This window comes from Pseudonaja textilis, unplaced genomic scaffold (assembly GCF_049901715.1).
Source record: "Pseudonaja textilis isolate UNSWEBS1 unplaced genomic scaffold, rPseTex1.2 PTEXCTG95, whole genome shotgun sequence".
Classification (NCBI taxonomy): Eukaryota; Metazoa; Chordata; class Lepidosauria; order Squamata; family Elapidae; genus Pseudonaja; species Pseudonaja textilis.
Window position 1 is genome coordinate 13,456 of NW_028262843.1, and position 20,891 is coordinate 34,346.

The window sequence follows — 20,891 nt, forward strand, 5'->3', positions numbered from 1 at the left end:
CTGCTCCAATTTACATAAGAACATGTGGAGGGATTCCATCTCACATTAGCCCCCACTTTTTGCTATCAAATTAAAAAAATGTGCTTAAAGATAATTGTGTCCTCATCTTTGGTTGGGAAATATTTTTTTACACACTCACCGAAAGTATCCATACACACTCATGAACTTTTCTAAATGTTCAGTAGCAAAGAGAAAAGAAGAAATCACATTTATTAAAAGCTGGTAGAACATTTCCATCATCTGAAGAAACAATGGAGAAATTGATAAAATCAGAACAATATCCTTTAGCTTTTGTTTATTTTTTAAAAAGCTCAATAAAGTGTCCAACTCTGGTAAAATATGAACTGTCATTAATTTTGGGAACCACCTACACAAATTGTACTTGATTATTTTATTTCGACATTAAATATTCTTTTGTATTCAGATCTGGTCTTAGGAAAATAATGTAGCATTTGGGGAAAAAGATACAGCCCAGAAGGCCAGCACTGGAGGCCAAGATGGAGATGACCTGCACAGCTACCATGTACTTCCCTTTGGTACTGAGATAGGTGGGCATGAAGGAGACCCAGACGCTACAAAAGACCAGCATGCTGAAGGTGATCAGCTTGGCTTCGTTGAAGGCTCCAGGCAGATTCCTGGCCAGGAAAGCCACCATGAAACAGATGGCAGCCAGGAATCCCATATAGCCAAGAGCACAGTAAAACATGGTGACGGATCCTTCATTGCATTGCAGGATGATCTCTCCAGGTTGAGAGTGTGGGTCAGAGTCAGGAAATGGGGGAGAGGTGCCAAGCCAGCTGCTGCAAATGACAATTTGAAGACCAGAGCAAAAAAGGATAATAGAGTTGGCCAAACTCTTCCCCAGCCATTTCTGAACTTTATTCCCTGGCTTTGTGGCCAAGAAAACCAGCACCACCGTGATTGTTTTTGCCAAGACAGAAGAAATGGCAACTGAGAAGATGATGCTGAAGGTTATCTGTCGGAGAAGGCAAGTGACTCTGGTTGGCTGGCCAATGAAGAGGAAAGGAGTGAAGAAGGAAAGCAGGAGGGAGACCAGGAGAATGTAGGAAAGGTCTCTGTTATTGGCTTTGATGATTGGAGTGTCTTGGAAGTTAATGAAGATTCTCAAGACAAAGCCTGTGAGGAAAGAGAGTAAAGAGGCAAATAAAGCCAGGATGATCCCCAGATTCTCTTGGTAGGATAGGAAGGTTTTAATCTTGGGAATACACTGATCTCGAAGGATGTTTGGATGTTGATCTTCTGGACAAGGGGTACATTTTTTTGCATCTGCAAGAAGGAAAAGTAAGATTTCTCATAAATCACATACTTTAATGTATTGGGAAATAGGAATAGCATGAATGATTGCATGTGAAGGAAATCAATCTGCAATAAGAAAGAAATGGGGACTGTCTTCCTCTGTTCAGATAGAGGATGAACTTATATCTGCTGAGTTTATTTAACCTGGTTTTCAGAAATAGCAATAACACTTATATACCAATCTACAAAAAGCTTTACAGCATTTTGAGCAGTTTACAATGTCAAAAATCTGGGTCCTTATTTTACTGATCTTGAAAGGATGTGTTGGAAGAAATCTCCTTCATTCATTCCCCAGCTGGGAAGCAGTCACCAGAACTGAGAAGAAATTGACATCAAAGCAAGCTGCCAGAAAGCAGAACTTATTAATGGCACAGCTCAAGTGTTCCTGGCTAGCCAGCAGATTGGGCGAGGAAAGCCCATGCCTTTTTATACTTGATTTTCCTTTGAAGCTTCTACAGTTTGAGGGGTTTTGATGTGCCTCTAGTTGAAATGATTGATTGCCTTAGGTTTTTGTTTTCCTGCTTTACTGGGTTAATCCTGATCCAAAGTCTTTTTTTTTCCCCTATCCTAGGGGTTGATCCTGTCAGGGAGGCAGGAAAGTGTGGTGTGCTTTAGTGAGTTATTTTTAGTCTGATTCCATTTAACTTGATGGCCCTATTCAAGTGTTTTGAGGCTGCTTTTGTGGTCAGGTTTCATTATACTTTCATTATACTTTGTAACAGCTATTAATGGCTTTTGGCCAGGGTTGGGCTTCAAAAATTTCAGCAACTGGTTCTCTGTCCAGTTGCTGGGCAGGTGTGGCCATGTTGGGCATGGCCTAGTCAGCCTCCTGTGCCATGGGGGGCATTTTTACCTTCCCTGGGCTCTGGAGGCTTTCCTCGAGCCTCCAGGAGGGTGAGTACAGCCTCCCCGGGCTGCAGAGCCTCTTCTGGAACCTCCAGGAGGCCCTTTTTTGCCCTCCCCGAGCCTCTGTGTGGGCCCTGCACTTAACCTGCATCCAAAATGGACCCTGTGGAGACTCTTGGGGGGGCAGGATGGGGTGGGAGGGGTGGGGTGGGTGGAGCCAGCCAGGGGTGGGATTTGCCAATTTTCCAATTCGGCCATAACATTAGCTACGGGTTCGTCCGACCTGGGGTGAACCTGTAGCAGCCCACCCCTGCTTTTGGCAGCATGCCCAGAATTTCAATTAGCTTGAGTGGCTGCTCTTTCAGCTGGGACTTTCTTAAAGGGGAAGGGCTGTTTTTAGTTCTTGACACTGCTTTAGTGATTCCTGGCACTGTTCTTTTGGGGTGTACTACACTCATATGGAAGGCTGAATCAACCTTGACCTGCTCAGGATTGAACTCCTGGATGTGGGCAGAGTCAGCCTGCCATACTGCATTCTAACCACTGCGCCACCACCATGAGCAAGAAAGAATTTTAGACCCAAGTAACAAATCAAAAGATGTCTTTCCAGGGAAAACAACTTGCTGACTCAACTTTATATTGTAAAGGTAGGGAACAAATCCACTTTCCCAAGGAAACCAAAACTATAAGTTGAGTCATAAGACCATTATATAGATTGGATGATAAAGATAAAGGATAGGAAGGAAGCAAAATCATCATCTCAGTTACTAAACCTTTAGAAGACCAAATAGTGCTGAGAAGATGTGAGAAGATCCCAGGAGGGGAACCCAAAATCTGAAATTAGAAGACAGTTTGATAAACTCCATGGGATTAACACCTCAGAAAGAACTTGTGTTCATCAACCTTGCTTATTACTTCAGTACTAGGACCTTGCACAGAAAATGTCTAGTGTCTCTCTTCTTCCTGAAGTCTTACTCACCTTCCTGGGTGGAAATGGTTCCTTCTGCACAAGCAAGACAATCATAGCAGCAGATGGGTTCTCCTTCCCGAGCTACTTTCACAAATCCAGGATGACAGCTTTCTACACATCTGGAAGAAGGTAGGGGCTGAGGAGAGAGACAAAAACTTTAAGAAAATAAATTTATTTCATGAAAGGAGACAAATGAGGAAGAAGGACTTAGCCATCGGAAATTCAAGACCAAGTTTTACTTAGTTTGAAGGTGATAAAAACATTGGAGCTCATCCAACAGATTCTGGTTGACGTTGCTTCCATGTTATCCTAATTTATTGATTGATTGATTGATTTGTCAAGCGGTTATAAGATAATATGTATAAGTATAAACACAGTTGCGAATACATGAAATGGATACATATAAAAAAAATAAAAAAGAAACAATAGGACAGGGATGGTAGGCACATTGATGCGCTTATGCATGCTCCCTACAGACCTCTTAGGAAAGAGGTGAAGTCAATAGTAGAAAGTCTAAGGTTAAAGTTTTTGGGGTTTGGGGAAGAAACCACAGAGTCAGGTAGAGTATTCCAGACATTGACCACACTGTTGCTGAAGTCATATTTCCTGCAATCAAATTTGATGCGATTAACCTTGAGTTTGTATCTATTGTTTGCTCTTGTGTTGTTATGGTTGAAGCTGAAGTATTCATTGGCAGGTAGGACATTGCAATGTATGATTTTATGTACTATACTTAGATCGGACTGAAGGTGGCGTAGTTCTATGTTTTCTAGGTCTAGAATTTCAAGTCTGGTGGCATAAGGTGTTTTGCAATGAGTAGAGGAGTGGAGAATTCTTCTTGTGAAATATTTCTGGACTTTCTCAACTGTGTTAATATCAGATACGTAATGTGGGTTCCAGACTGATGAGCTGTATTCAAGTATTGATCTAGCAAATGTTTTGTATGCTCTTGTTAGTAGTATGATATTACCAGAGAAAAAGCTACGTAGGATTAGGTTAACAACTCTTAATGCCTTTTTGGCTATGTAGTTACAGTGGGCTCTAGCACTTAGATCACTAGAGATGAGTACTCCAAGGTCCTTGACAGAGTTTGGCTCATCAACAAGGTCTTGACTATTCAGCTTGTATTTTATTTTCTGATACACAGTTGAGGTCTTTTTGAAGGGTAGCAGTATTGTCTGTCTAATTGTCTAATTTTTCACACACTGCAGGTTTTAGATTCAGGCGCTACATTTATATATACTTTATATATACAAATAGTATATATTCAAATAGTAAAAATAGGGAGCGCTATATCAAACCCTGTTCCAGTTAACAGCAGTGTCCCCCAAGGCAGCGTTCTAGCACCCACCCTCTTTATACTCTATATAAATGAGCTTTTCAATCACCTTATAAGCAACTGCATCCTCTTTGTGGATGACGTAAAACTATTCATCACCACTGACAATGCTATTGTCCTTCAAAGCAACCTTGATTATGTGTCTAAATGGTCAAACAATTGGCAATTCCAAATCTTGACCAACAAATGCTCTGTTCTACACATTGCTAAAAAAAATCAGTACACCAAAGACTAACTAGGTGGATATGACCTCGTTGATGATCCTCACTCTGTCAAGGACTTTGAAGTTCTCATATCAAATGACCTAAGCACCAGAGCTCACTGTAACAGCATTGCCAAAAAGGCATTAAGAGTTGTAAATCTAATCTTACGAAACTTCTCCTCTGAAAATATCAAATTGCTAATTAGAGCATACAAAACTTTTGCTAGACCAATACTCGAATACAGCTCATCAGTCTGGAATCTGCACTGTATATCAGACATTAATACAATTGAGCGAGTCCAGAAGTATTTCACTAGAAGAGTACTACACTCCTCTGCTCGCAATAGAATACCCTATATCACCAGACTTGAGATTTTGGGCTTGGACAACATTGAATTACGCCACCTACGGTTAGACTTAAGTGCAGCACACAAAATTATCTACTACAATGTCCTACCAGTCAATGACTACTTCAGCTTTAACCATAACAATGCAAGAGCACACAACAGATACAAATTCAGTGTAAACCGCTTCAAACTTGATTGCAGAAAATACGACTTCAGCAACAGAGTGGTCAATGCCTGGAATGCACTACCTGACTCTGTTGTTACATCCTCTAACCCCCAGTCCTTTAACCTCACACTATCCACTATTGACCTCACCCCATTCCTAAGAGGTCTGTAAGGGACGTGCATAAGTGCACCATTGTGCCTACCGTCCCTGTCCTATTGTCCCCATTTATTCGTACCTATTTCCTGTATTCTTACTCATGTTTATACTTATACCTTTTATCTTGTAAACAATTGACAAATTATATATATACACACACACATACACATAAACATAATCAAAACACACACACACACACACACATATATATATATTCTTAAGTTTTCGTGGGTACTTACATGTATGGTATTCAGCTTTGCTCGGGTATTTTCCCATGTCATTGTAGTTGTGCTTTTAAAGTTGTAGCAATGTTTTGGCAGAATCTCATCTGCCATCATCAGGCTGGCAACATTGTAGCCATCCATTTACCCGGAGCCAAGCTGCACTAAGGCCTCCAATAAAGGAACACAATGTTGCCAGCCAATCAAGATACAAAATGAGCCACAAAACAGACAGAATATATTAGAAACACCAATCAAGCAGAACACAGCAAACTCCAAGACCAATAAACACAGACCTAGACTCCCAATGAATCAGGATGAAGAAAAAAACATTCTGGCACAGCAATAGGCTAGCCCCAAATTTAAATCTGAACCACTGTAAAAGTCTGACTCACAGATGAACACAACACAGAAGCCTGATGATGAGAGAGACCCAGAGAGAGAGACAGAGAGAGAGACAGAGAGAGACAGACAGACAGAGACAGACAGAGACAGAGACAGAGACAGAGACAGAGACAGAGACAGAGACAGACAGAGACAGACAGAGAGACAGACTCAAGGAAAAAAAAAGAATGGATAGTTTGCTTTGGCAAAATTAATCCTGTTGCCCATGAATCAAACTTAGCTGCATTTGACAGTTCTAATGAATAACAAATAAAACTAACAATAAATACTAATAAATAATTTAGTGGGACCAATTTAGTGGGACTAATAAATAAACACAAAGAATGGTTACAGAAATTGGGTATATCTAGTTTAATAAAAAGAAGGACTCGGGGAGACAGGATAGCACTGTTCCAATATCTCCTATAAAGATGAAGAGTCAATCTATTTTCCAAAGCACCAAAAGGCAAAATGAGAAACAATGGTTGGAAACTAACCAAGGAGAGAAGCAACCTGGATTTAAGGAGAAACTTCCTAACAGTGAGGACAGTAAACCAGTGGAATGGTTTTCCTCCAGAAGTTGTGATGCTCCATCATGGAAAGCTTTCAAAAAGAGACTGGATAACTATTTGTCTGAAATGATATGGAGTTTCCTGCTCTAAAAGCAGGTTGAACTAGAAAACCTCTGAGATCCCTTTCAATATTATTCTATGTTGTAATTATAATAAATATGTAAAGGTATATTTCTTATGAAAAGCTAGACAGTTAAACACAGAATTATCTTGGACAAATTGATGACATTTAAAACCAATTCCTGCCCAAAGAATGCAACCTAGTTGGTAAGCGCTTCAGTGAGCATGAAATACACATATTCCCACCTTCAATCCTTCCATCTCAGAGGACAAATTTGGATTGATCATAAATGTGAAATCCTTTGAACCTTGTCTTTCTAGACTTCCAAACTTCATTTTGTTAATTGAGGTTTTGGAGAAAATCACCCAGTTCATAAGGTCCAGGTCTGATGCCAGGTCTCCATTTTCATTCAAATAAACTCCTTCTATGGAATTATTGTAAAACTGAGCACTTTGAAGGAAGGAATGAAACTGGCATAGAAGAGAGAACGATTATTTTTAGAATGGATTCCCAACATTCTATGGGGAGAACCTCCTCACTTGGGCTAGACAGCGAGATCTTTGGGCTAAATGAAGATAATCAGATAATTTTTCAAGTGAAATGAAGCCCAAAAGGGAATTTTATGTCCATACATTGCAGAAATATCTGAATAGCTCAGGAGGATTTTCAACCAACACGATATATATGCACACTTTAAACCCCCAAAATACACTAAGTCAGAAACTCTTAGAAAGAGTGCTAAGGACTAGATGTCTGCAAGGAGCATAAATCAGTCTAGTTCAGATATATATGTACATGGCAGGAAAAATGAATCTTGCAAGTTTACCAGACAGATGGCATAAGGAACAAGGATGTTACAAAACCTAGGAGTGCTGCTCAAAATACTTTGGAACATCCTCCTGAGGGGAGCAAAAGAAACAGACCATAAAGCGGGTATGTGGGGCCTCTAACGATGCACTCTAAATGCATAGCGCTTATAAGCAGCATCCTGAATAATGGAAAGCAAACTTCCTTAAATGTTCTCTGTTGTCCCCACCACTCTCTATATGGACTTTCTATCTGAGGCACTGCTGCCACCAAACCAAACAGTGATGACGTTTGTTAAAATGTTCTCAGTTGTGCCTCTGTAAAAAGTGGCCCCCAGGAGAGAAGGAGAAAGGTTTGCTCTCCTCATCCGACACAAGAAATGGAAATGCTGGTTTGCACACTTCACTAAGGATGACGTGTGGAGAGACCAATTCAGATTGTTGGTTATCTGCACCCTGTAGATATTTAATACTGCTGACCACCTCTACCTTTCTCAATAAATGGAGTTAAGAATCGTTCTTACTTAAAGGCAGGTCTAACACCTCATTTCAACCCTGAGCTACAAATATTCTCCTTTATTGGAGAATCTAATGATAAAGAAAGGAAACAAGAAAAAGGGATTCAAACGAGAGATGAACTGGAAAGTTGGAATCCAATTTAATGTTCGTCTTTGAATTTTTTTATTTATTTTGAGGCTAGGAACCAAGTGCTTCCATTTGTAAAATTGATTCTTATCTGCAGAAGAGTGATGTGCACCAGAAAAGAAATACCTGCCAACCCTTCAGCCTTGGAGACTCTGAGTTCTTCCCACCTTTGATCCTCACCCTCTTAGATCTGGATAAATAGGTTGCATGTAAGGCCCAGGCTACAGCCCAGACAGTGTTGTAAATGAAATAATTATCCAGAGACAGGATCTGATCCTTCTCCTGCAGGGACACAACCTCCAGTTCTTCTCTCTCTCTGCACCGTTTCCAAACTTTCACAGAAAAGGCATCCGTGGTGTAGGAGCATATAAAAGATGTCTCTGCAAGGAAATGCATGGTGGGATAAAAATGCATAAACCCACCATATTTTGCCATATGGTTCCTCTTCATCAGAAAGGAAAAAATGCTATGAAGAAATTGAATGGGAAAGTCATCGTGTGCCAAGAAAATGGTAAAATCCCAGCGTATTGTTGTGATCAGGACTTTTCCTCTAACCGACTCCTTCAAAGTTTCAAATACTAGTTGTATAATCTTTAGCCCTATATTGAATGAGTAATCCTCAGCCCCATAAAGAAAGACATTCACCTGTCTCCATGTTTTGTATGGACCAATGTTTATGACCACATCATAGATTGTTTTGGAAAATGTTTGTGTTAAAACTGGACAAATGTCATTCTTTAGCAACATAGAAGTTAATATCCTCCTGAACCTCTCTCCCTGGTCAGTATCTGGAGCCATCAGGCCAACCATGGTCCACCTGAAATGAAGGAGCAGCTTGACCATCCCTGGGTACTGGAGTCCTTCAGCGGGGAGCATCGGGTAGAAGAAAGGAGAGTGAGTATTATCATTTGAAGTCTGGGAAACAAAACTGTAACTGATCTGAAAAGCAACAAAAGGTGTCATTTATTTAATGCCCATCACATCCAAAATTAAAGAAAAGAATTCTGGCATGAGTGAAACAATAATTTGATTCCTAGCAAACATTTATGAATTGATTTCATTGCCTTTAGCCTCTTCTGTGGAGAATCTTTCAAACTAACAGAATCACAGAATTGGAAGAAACCTTGGAGATCTTCTAGTCCAGCCCCTTGCTCATGTCAGACTTGGAAACCATTTTACTTGGAAGCTTCGAGGCTGTCACATTCAGTGCCTGGGAACTGGGGATGGGGGACTTCATAGTGAGGTAGAAAATTAGAAACAACATCATTCTTTCTCAAAGAGTCCAGGACATGTTGCCCTGCACCCAGAAGGGAGTGACTGGATGGATGTCTCCAGTTGGGACAAAGATTTGATTGGGCCATGTGATGGACTGGTGCATGCAGGGGAGGGATCTTTGATTTTCTTTTGGGAAAGGAAAACCTGGAACTCTCAGATTTGGGTTTTTCCAGATGTGCCAATATGACAACTCTAATAAAATGGAACTTTGAGGAAATGCATGTCTTGGAGTATATTGGTTTGGAGTTGGTTAGTTGGAACACTGACAGTTCAAGCAGGAGACCTTGTACTATTCTGGACACATGGTTATATCCAATGTCTTCTTCAGAACCTTCAGTGATAGAGCATCTACAATCTCTGAAGGCAAGCCATTCCAGGGATTAAATTGTTTTTACTGTTAAGAAATCTCTTTTTATTTCTAGATTGGTCATCTCCTTGATTAGTTTCCATCCATTGCTTCTTGTCCTGTCTGCAGGTGCTTTAGAGCAGGGGTGGACAAACTATGGCCCGTGGGCCACATCCGGCCTGTTGGTCTTTTTAATCTGGCCCACCGAAGATTGGTACAGAATTATGGTTTGATGTAAATGATTGAATGATTGCATTCATTTGATTTTGACTTATAATGACAGGCATTTCGACACCAGGTGGCAGCCCTTCTGTCAAATTTTAAAAGTCAATGAGGCCCCCGAGCCAAAAAGTTTGCCCACCCCTGCTTTAGAGAATAAGATAGAAACTCTTGAATTGTATCCACAGTGGGGGGGAATATATCTCTTCTAATCCTTCCCTCTATTTGCATATTGAGCCATCATCCTTAATATAGTACATAATATCACTCTTTTGTTCACTTTTAATAGAGGACCTCTGACTGAATGTTACATGACTAAAATTTCTCTTACCAGCATAGACACACCTGCGGGAGTTTGTAGATCCCTGTTAGGGTTGACATTTGGATAGAAATATCTATTTCAGCCCCTTCAAGAAGAGTCACTACGTTTCTCTGCCTTCCACAGCTGTAGTTGGGAACATTGGCTTCCCCGTCTGAAAGTAGGTCTACCAAAGCATCCGAAGTCATTTGTGCACTGAAATATTGTTCATAAATACTGTAACCCAGGGTGATGTTGGGCAAGAGATTGGAATCCTTGTTGATCTCCTGGACAGCAAAAAGGAAGGAGAGCCTTTTCCAATATTCTGGAAGTGCTCCCCTGCAAATGTCAGTGCATTAGAACACAATCAATAAAAAGCATTTTATTTCACCCTTTTTTATTATCAAATGCATAATCGACCTTGGGTCCATTCTTTCTGAATGAATTGCAATTTTAAAAAAATCTTTAAAAAATAAACAATAAACTACTTTAATAAAAGTTATCAGGCCAGTTTCAAACACCTGATATCAGTTTGTGATGGAAGTTACCTTCTTAAGAGTTGGAACTTTGATTTATTCCTCTATATAAAATATGGAACCATTAAACCCTAAAGTTGGGAAGGCTACTTAAAGCACCATCCTGACCTTTAGACACAAACACAGATTAAGGTGTGTTCGCTGTGACTGTTGTGAATCTGTGACTGTTGACAAAGCCAATATGTTCACTGGAAAAATTTAGATTTTGAAGTCCTTGAGTTGTAGACTTAACTGACATTGAAATCATTGCATGATTATGAAACCAGGAATCTTAGGAGAGGACCAGGCTGAGACTGAGGGAGGGATCAAGCATGTCATCAGTGGCATTTAGTGCCAGTGAGATTAGCAAAAATGTACCCAAATAGGAAATCAGAGTGCTGGAAATGCAAACAGAAAGATGGAATATTCTTTCATATATGGTGATAATGCCCCAAAGCCAGAAAATAATGTGCAAAAGTATAAAGATGGCTACAGGAGATAATCGAACATCAAATAAAACTTAAACTAGAACCATTTTTACTGGGAATAATTAAAGGGAAATTTAGCAAACAAATCCAATACATCATATTGCATATAATAACAGCGGCAAGGATAGTTTTCACGCAGGGTTGGAAATCAGAAAACATACTGTCCAAAGAGGTGTTAATACAAAAAATATTAGAATGTGCCGAGATGGACAAACTTACAATAGAATTAAATGGCAAGGAGGAATCAGAATAGTATGTGGTATGGGATAAATGGTATAAGTGGATAGAACATAGGAATAAGGATTTATGTATAGAAATAAATGTAAGTATATGTAATATCTGTATGACACAATACTGTTAATAATGTAAAGAGAGATATAATTGGGAGGGGGGAGAAGCATATCATTAGTCTTGAATGCCTTCATACCCACAAGCAATCTAAGTGCAGCCCTCCATGAATTCCATTCACTCTTATCTACTGCCAATTTGCCTTGACCATTCTTAGTTCAGGTTCTTATGGAGAGCTAGCATGGAATAACAGAAGGGACCTTGCAGGGTTATTTTTACTCCAACTGCCTGCTGTAGCAGGAAATCCTATCAGACAATTGATTGTCCAATCTCTTCTTAAAATCTTCCAGTATTGGAGCATTCACAACTTCTGGAGGCAAGTTGTTCCACTGATTAATTGTTCTAATTGTCAGGAAATTCCTCCTTAGTTCTAGATTGTGTCTCTCCTTGATCAGTTTCCATCCATTGCTTCTTGTCCTAATTTAGAGAATAAGTTGACCTCCTCTTCTTTGTGGTAGCCCCTTAGATATTGGAAGATTGCTATCATGTCACTCCTAGCACTTCTTTTCATTAAACTAGACATACCCAACTCCAGCAGCAATTCTTTATATGTTTTATCCTTCAGTCCCCTAATCATCTTTGTTGCTTTTTTCTGCACTCTTTCTAGAGTCTCAACATCTTTTTCATATTCCTGATTTCTTGTGTCTGACAGAATCATTTCGAAAAGCAATCATACATGTTTGGAAATCCCATGACTTCACAGATTCCTGTCTGTGACTCCTTCATATTATAAGTAAATTTGGGTCCAGAAAAAAAGAATATTGAGATTATCTCATTGTCAATGCAGGGAAAAAAAATAAAGCATTCCTGCTTTTTTGTGTCCATGTTGTCCCCATGTTGTGTCCATGTTGTCCCCATTTTATGGGACAAGGAAGGGGTAGATAGGAGCACTCACACTTTCTTCAGTGTGCAGTGTGCAGCAGCTGCCAAAAAAGCCAACACAGTTTTAGGCTGCATAAACAGAGGGATAGAATCAAGATCAGGTGAAGTGTTAATACCACTTTATAATGCTTTGGTAAGGCCACTGTTGGAATATGGCATCCAGTTTTGGTCGCCACAACATAAAAAAGATGTTGAGACTCTAGAAAGAATGCAGAGAAGAGCAACCAAAATGATTAGGGGACTGGAGGCTAAAACATATGAAGAACGGTTGCAGGAACTGGGTATGTCTACTCTAATGAAAAGAAGGACTAGGGGTGATATGATAGCAGTGTTCCAATATCTCAGGGGCTGCCACAAAGAAGAGGGAGTCAAGCTAATCTCCAAAGCACCTGAAGGCAGGACAAGAAGTGATGGGTGGAAACTCATCAAGGAGAGAGAAGCAACTTAGAACTAAGGAGAAATTTCCTGACGGTTAGAACAATGAACCAGTGGAACAACTTGCCTCCAGAAGTTGTGAATGCTTCAACACTGGAAGTTTTCAAAAAGATGTTGGATAACCATTTGTCTGAAGTGGTGTAGGGTTTCCTGCCTAGGCAGGGGGTTGGAGTAGAAGACCTCCAAGGTCCCTTCTAACTCTGTTATTCTATGTACATTATTTCTATTATTCTATTCTATTCTATTCTATTCTATTCTATTCTATTCTATTCTATTCTATTCTATTCTATTCTATTCTATTCTATTCTTCTCCATCCACAGTCTAGCTCTACTTAGACGATAGCACAGAAAGTGAGATTAGGGATAACAAAAGTAAGAGATTAAGCAATTTGTAGTTCCTAAGACTGGAAAATAACTGTAATGCAATGAATGTAGTGTCACTTACCACAACAATTCATTCAATGGAGTTGTGTGAAAACTTAATGGGTAAAACTTAGCTCTCGTTGCAGAGTATATGCCATCAATGTAATACTCTCCCGGCCTGTGGTGATTCATGGGGTTCACCCCTTCCTTCATCAGAGTCAGGAGACATTTAGGCTTCAGATTCACACAGACTCCTTGGGGCCACAGCAACAGCAGAAGCAGCAACATGATTTGTGTTCCTGCCTGAACCACCAGCCCTCTTCTTGCTTGGAATAAAGTTTGAGAAGATTGTACAAGCTGCAAAAGCCTTCTTTCAAGACAGAAGCTTCAAGGGCTTTTCTAATCAAGATAAAGTCCAGCCAAGGCTTCCCAACTGAAGAGGAGATGCATGACCACAGCCCCTGACTATGCTAACATGCTCCCCTTACTTCTTTTTTCTCTGGAATCATTTATGCGCTCACAATTTTCCAGGGTCATGAAATCAGCCAATAAGATTTTGTCTCTGGCATTGAGGGGAAAACATGTTGTTGATACCTGTTGTCAAATTTTCTGCAAGTTTGCAGCAAAGTCTCTAGAGATTAAGCACCAAGACAACAAGTAAATCACTACAATTTGGAAAAATTGTAAATTGGAAAGGCATTACTTCTCTGAACTTTGAATGAGTTGACTGGGAAATACACAAAGGAAGAAGTCACAGGGTTCAAACTCTGAAGATGAGACAGGGCAGTAAGACAGAAGAAGCTGGATTCAAACTTAAAAAACAAAACTATTATAATCAATATCAAGAGATGGTGTCAGGGCTCCAACATGCACCCCCATTCAAATCACAAGTCTCTAGCCGCATCTCCCAGAATAAAAAAAATTGATTTATTAGAAGTTGACATGTCAGCGTTTCCTGGCTGCAGCAGACTCTGACATATCATTCATTTCACCTCTGACCCTTGTCTTCCTCCCCCTAATGTATATTCTCCAATGAGACACATCCATAGCCAAGAGTCATCAATCATACTCTCCAGTAATAATCTTGCAAGCCAACAGCTTCGGCTGCAAAGGCGATTATCTGAGGCATTTAAGGAATGCACTGCTTTTCCCCCCACTCCCTTTCTGCTGGCAACAAAAAAGACCAAAGGAGTATTTTTTAGTTGACAGATGATTTAGTATAGGTGTGATCAATCTCACACTAGTACAAACTTAGTTGGGCTTGATTTATAGTGAACTGTGATTCTATTGGTCAAGTTAGGCAAGCGTCTGCTGAGATGGATCTTTGCTCATCTGTTGAATGCAGACATGTTTAATAAAATGACAGAGTTGGAAGTGAATTTGGAGGTATTTTTGTCAACCCTTTGTTCAAGCAAGGAGACCCTGTTATGTCTCACCTGTGCAAACAAGGTGAGAAGTCCAAATTTCCAAATGAATATAAACAAGCAAACAAGTCCAGTAATGACAGGGTTAAATTCCTTGAGCCGAGAAAGTTCTTGGCAGTCTCACACAAGCTGTCTGCCAAGTCCGACAATAAAGCAAGAATATAAATCACAAGCTGTCGCCACACACAGGATCTTCCGAAGCTTCTCTCACAAATTAACACGTTGTCCTGAACAAGTTCTCAGAGTGAACACACCCACTTTTATTCCCTGTGGGGCATGTCAGTCCCTCATCTCAGTCTCTGATTCATCCTTTCTTTCTGTGTTGCAACTCGCACTTTTTCCTGCGCCGTTGCCTCGCATCAAGCCAGCATTCCTCGGCTTGATCTTCAGTCAGAGACTCTGATACGTTCTCTTGATTATCTGCCAATACCTGAGGCACAATCAGGGAGGAAGGTCTTGCTGAAGAGGAAAGTCCTGGGGAGGAACGCAACTCCGAATCCTCTAACAAAACAGGCTCAAACCTCAGAGCCAAATCCTCCTCTTCCTCATTGTCCAAGTCCTCGACCTCTGACAAAGCAGGCTCAAAACTCTGAGCCACAACACTATCCCTCACCGCAGGGCCCTTCCCCTGAGTCTGACGATCAGGACATGGTTTCAATGGAAACTGTTCATGGAATCTCCGGATAAGGTCCGGGGTGTGGACTGTGGAAGCATCCACCCAGGAAAGAGCCTCCGGTCCATCCCCCAGCCTCTTGATGAAGTATTGAAATTGTCCTTTCAGCCAACGAGAATCCCGAATGCTGACCTCCGTGTCATCAGCAGCGGGATCATCGCCGGGTACAGGTGGAGGAACCGTAGCAGCGGGAGAACGAAGAGCACATGAAAGGGCATCAGGAACCAGAAGGGAATGGTGGAAGACAGGATGAATGCGCATAGAGCGCGGTAGGGTGAGCCGATAAGCAACAGGATTGATGACCGCCTCGATAGGGAAGGGACCGATGAAACGGTGATCCAACTTCTTGATCGGATGATTGACTCATAGATGCTTCGTGGATAACCACACTCTGCCAAGTTGTATGTGCCAGGGAAACTGAGGAGCTATATCTTACAACAAGCTCATGATTCTAAAGCGGCTGGTCACTTTGGATTCATGAAAACCTTACACCTAGTTAAGCGGCAATTCTGGTAGCCTACTTTGAAGAAGGACATTGAAACTTATGTGGCTAGCTGTTCTATTTGTGCGTCAGCCAAGAGGCCTCCTGGTAAGCCAGCAGGATTGTTACAAAATGTGGCTAGACCAACGGCTCAGTGGAAGGAAATCTCTATGGATTTTATAGTAGAATTACCCGAAAGTGGGGGAAACACGGTTATTTGGGTGGTAACTGATTTGTTTTCCAAGCAAGTACATTTCATACCTTGTTCGAAGATTCCATCTGCAAAACGTTGGCCAAACTGTTTATATTGCATATCTATAGATTACATGGAGTTCCTGAACGCATAATTTCTGACAGGGTTGTTCAATTTACCTCGAACTTTTGGAGGGAATTCCTGAAGTTATTGGGCTCAGCCCAGGGACTAAGCTCCGCTCACCATCCCCAAACCAATGGGGCCTGTGAGAGAACTAACGCGGTATTGGAGCAATACCTTAGATGTTACATAAATTATCAGCAAGATAATTGGACTGACCTATTGCCATTTGCTGAAGTAGCATATAACAATTCTATCCATAGTAGTACTGGATTTACCCTCTTCAAGGTGGCATCAGGACAAGACTTTGTACCCATACCTGAACTCCCTTGTGAGAGGCCTAGTATTCAGTCATTAGATGAATGGATAACACAACTCAAGCTTAATTGGCCAGTTGCTCGTAAAGCATTGGATGATGCACATTGGGCTCATAAGAAATTTGCAGACAAAAAGAGGACTCCACAAAAACCATATCAAGTGAGTGATAAGGTCTTTTTGTCCACCAGATATCTACAAACCACTCAAAAGTCAAAGAAACTTGGTCCTAAGTATGTTGGTCCTTTCTCGATTGAACGAATTGTAAACCCTGTGACAGTCCAATTTAAATTACCTAAAAGCCCTCGATGAATTCACCCAGTTTTCCACGTTAGTTTGTTAAAACCCAAACATACTTCCGATCTGAGACTGACCCAGACCGACCCTCCTGTACCATTGTTTATTGACGGCGAACAACATTTTCAAGTTAAAGAAATTCTAGACTCTCGACGATGGAGGGGTCGGCTCCAATATTTCGTTGCTTGGAAGCATTTCCCTTCTTCTCAGGCTGAGTGGGTCAATGAAAAAGATGATAGAGCCCCTAAGCTTGTCAGGGCATTTCGTTCTAATTATCCTGATAAACCCTAAATATGTGTCTCTTTTATGTTAACTAGTTATTAAGTCGTGCTTTATATTTCCCTCTTTTATAGGACTAACGTCTTTTTTCTAGGAGGGCTGAATGTCAACCTTCAAGGTCTTCTTCCTTTGCTTTGCTTCTTTGTGGCTGTCATGAGTAACGGAGGGTGGAAGGGGGAAAAGTATGGGAAGTGAGCTGGAGGTGTTACTAATATTGTATAAACTGAGGAGGGTTTCTATGTCTTGCTTAGCTTTCTCTTCTCTGTGCAACTGCAAACTTTTATCTGAGTAAGCCAAGGTCAACTAATCATAACCACCTGAAGATGTCCACATGATGAGGTTCACAACTTTTAATTGGAAGGACTGTTTGAACTATTGGGGGTGGGAACATTTCAATCTCTTGATATATGTGATGTACGTGCCTTTTTCCTCAGATTCAGAATTCTTTTGTTGCTACCACTTAACTTCCAGTAAAAGATATCATTTCTATAATTACAAGAGTCTAAGTATTTTTTTCTTGGATTTTGAACAGAGCAGGTATGTCAGGATTCCAGCAATCGCCCCAATTAAATCATGATACTCGAGCCAAACTTCAAAAAACTTCAAAGAATTTATTAGAGGCGACATACTGGCACTGCCCTGTATGAAGCCAACTCTGGTTTAGGTACTTTACAGTCACCTGTGATCCTGTTTCCCTCCTCCCCCTGGGGTGTCTCATAAACCAGATTCTCCAATTGAGCACATTCATGGGCTGGATGTCATCATTCATGTCCTCCAATTAAATATATTTGTGGGCAAAAACTCTGGTGTTTTAGTTACAATCTTTTAAAGATAAGAGTTGGAATGCACTTTTGCTTTCAAACTGCTGCACTGCTCTTCCAGATTTCCTTCCTCCCCCCTCCAATTTTATGGCAACTACTAAAACAGGCATAGGAATGTTTTACGAGTTGACACCTAAGGTGGCACCACTCTATAGTTCTGGATGACTTTCCCCAGGAATGTTTGGAGACAAGAGAGTACATTGAAGGACAACACCCAATTTCCTGGGTATTGAACTATCTTCTTTCAGAATCACTTTCTAGACCTGTCCAGAAAGGAAGGACCACAACCACTTCAGACCAGTGCCCTCTAGGGGTATATCTGTGATTTTTCACTAACATGCTCTTCTCCAGCTTCTCCCCTGCATATGGAGGCCCAGAGGTAATTCAGGGTCCCCAGAGGAGATATTGCTTCTTACAGTAATTATTAAAATCCCGGTCTGTGGGATCTCTCCTGATATTTCTCCAGTGATTGCCTTTGATGTAAACATCAGACTGAAGCAACTTGAAATGGATCTTGCATCAGAAAAGGATAAATGTTTCAGGTCTCACTCTATGTGGCACAAATTTGGGGACATTCAGTGACTGTGCTCCTTGAAATGTATCATTTTTCTCCTTTCCAGTTAAAGTTCTGTGGATCTCTGTCTCAGTCAAGAAAGTCACTATCATTTCAATCTTGTGAGAGTGCTTTGAATTCTTCAAACTCTTGTTCTTCTTCAGAAACAGGAAGGGGATTGATTCAGCCCCGTGAATTATGGACCTCCTCCTTCTGCTGCTTCTGCTGCTGCTGATATCCCAGCCAGTCTCTGGCAAGCTGAGAATGAAGTGCCTGCTGAGTTTGGAAGAGCAAGAGGGAAAAAAACTACGGAGCTATTATAGGCCAGGAGACCACCTCATTAGTATAGTCACCATTGTCACTACAATACCCGATAAAATTCTGTCTTTCAACACAGTTCCTTATATTCAGTCTCCCTCGTAAGTCATTCAGTGTGATGGAGTAGCACTTCCTCCATTTGCAGTCTTCTTTTCTTTCAGTTACTCCTATAATGCAGGACTTGTTTAATTTCTTGAATCATTTGGATTTCCATGGCTTCTCTCTTACGTCTTATTTTAAGAGACCCAAATCCAAAGATGGAGCAACCCCGCTCCCCAAAGTCCAAATTATTTTCCCATCTCGTACAATCCTGAGTTAATCACAACTAACTTATTGAAAAGTTTGTAGTTTCCTCTGCCCAACCCATTCCTCCATTTGTTGATATTCAGTTCCTGATCCTAGTAGGAATAGAGAATGAATTGCTTTTCTGGGTCTCTTATGAAAAGATTCTGTAACATCTTTGTTGCCTAGGCCACCCCTCTGGAAAACTTGCAAGAATCGTTTTTCTCGCCATGTACATGTATACATCTGAACTAGACTCTGTTGTTTCTCTGTGTCATATAATGTATGTGGGTATACCCATCATTTTGTATTCATGTATTCTGTCATGGTTATGTAGTGTATATTAGCGATCCTTTAAAAGCTATGAGCAATGAAATTTCATTTTATTATATGCAGATTAGTGCACATTCAAAGTGACAATAAAGTTATTCTAAGTTCTAACTCCTCTTTGCTGATGATTCTATTGAATGATTTTGAATAGCAATAGCATTTAGACTTATATCATTTCACAGTGCTTTATAGCGCTCTCTAAGTGGTTTACATGGTTAGCATATTGCCCCCAACAATCTGGATCCTCATCTTGTGGAGAGAAAGAGGAACAAATGAAAATGTATTTTGTTGTTCCTGTTAGAGATGATGTTATCATGAACCTTTTTTACAGTAGTTCATTTACTGCCCCAGGAAGAATCCTACGGTTTATTTTTGCCATTCAACAAGTCAACAAGAATTCTCAGCTACTGTACAATCTCACACTTGGCTACAACATCCAGGACAACTATTTCAACACCCTTGGCACTTCAGATGCCTTGCTAGACATGCTCTCAACTGGAGAAGCCAATGTTCCCAACTACAGCTGTGGCAAGAAGGACAACCTGATGGCTGTTCTTGATGGATCTTTTGATGACATCTCCATTCAGATGTCAACATTAGTAGGCACCTACAAAGTCCCACAGGTTTGTTTTTGTGTTTCTCTATCTGGTAAAGTAAGCAGGGTAGCGGTGGGTGGGTAATCTATTCAATCGTATCTTTTCTATGGAATTCATGGGCTGCTTTTCACCATGGCCATTGTTATAGCTAGGGATTAGGATCCACAATGGGAAGAGGCCTAAACATTTACTCGAGCAAAACTTGAGCAGCTGGACACAATGTTAAATATGAAACATTTTTCCCAAATATGGAGAGGTTTTTTCCTGAATGCCATCACTCTGCAAAACAGCTATGGCAGCTGAATTTCAAAGCTTCTTTCTGGATGCCTTACAAACTAATTCCAACAACACCATCAAATTATTTAGTAAGACTAGTACTATTCTTCTTCTCATCCTTCCTATTACCTGTCTCTTCCCTCTTATGACTATAACTGTATTGCTTGTATCTTTACAATTTATATTGTTTTATTTGTCTCCAAGTATTATTTGATTGCTTATTAGCAACCTATGACTATCACTAAGTGTTGTATCTTATGATTCTTGATGAATGTATTTTATTTTTTCTTTATGTACACTGAGAGCACGTGGGCCAAATACAAATTCCTGGTGTGTTCAATCACACTTGGCCAATGAAGAATTCTATTTAATTCTATCCTATTTAAACAAATGTCTAAAATGAACTAATTTGCATTTGCAGTGGTCTAAAGATAGAAGGGGACATGGTGGCTCAATGACTAAGACACTGAGGTTGTCGATCAGAAAGGTCGGCAGTTTGGCAGTTTGAATCCCTAGCACTGCGTAACAGAGTGAACTCCCGTTACTTGTCCCAGCTTCTGCCAACCTAGCTGTTTGGAAACATGTAAAAATGCAACTAGATAAATAGGGATCACATTGGTGGGAACATAACAGTGTTCTGTGCACTTTTGGCATTTAGTCATGCCAGCCACATGACCATGGAGATGTCTTCAGATAGACCTGGCTCTTCGGCTTTCTAATGGAGATGAGCAC

General features: G+C 40.6%; 1 protein-coding gene across 1 annotated transcript; it reads right to left on the reverse strand.

Moving 5' to 3' along the window:
- Positions 1-336: 336 nt before the first annotated feature.
- On the reverse strand, positions 337-13,653 carry LOC113453773 (vomeronasal type-2 receptor 26-like). The gene is made up of 4 exons (XM_087918866.1): positions 13,284-13,653; positions 10,218-10,509; positions 3,143-3,269; positions 337-1,287 (listed from the first exon to the last, which is right to left on the reverse strand). The coding sequence occupies exons 1-4, from the start codon at positions 13,487-13,489 to the stop codon at positions 392-394; spliced, it is 1,521 nt and encodes a 506-aa protein (XP_087774992.1). The 5' UTR covers positions 13,490-13,653; the 3' UTR covers positions 337-391.
- Between the last annotated feature and the right edge of the window lie 7,238 nt (positions 13,654-20,891).

Bases quoted from the DNA above. Each gene is read 5' to 3' on its own strand.
- LOC113453773 (XM_087918866.1), bottom strand. From the start codon at position 13,489: ATGTTGCTGCTTCTGCTGTTGCTGTGGCCCCAAGGAGTCTGTGTGAAT. The intron at 10,510-13,283 runs GTAAGTGACACT...TGACATTTGCAG, and splicing joins CCATTGAATGAATTGTTGTG to GGGAGCACTTCCAGAATATT. The intron at 3,270-10,217 runs GTGTGTCTATGC...CTCTCTCCTCAG, and splicing joins GGATCTACAAACTCCCGCAG to CCCCTACCTTCTTCCAGATG.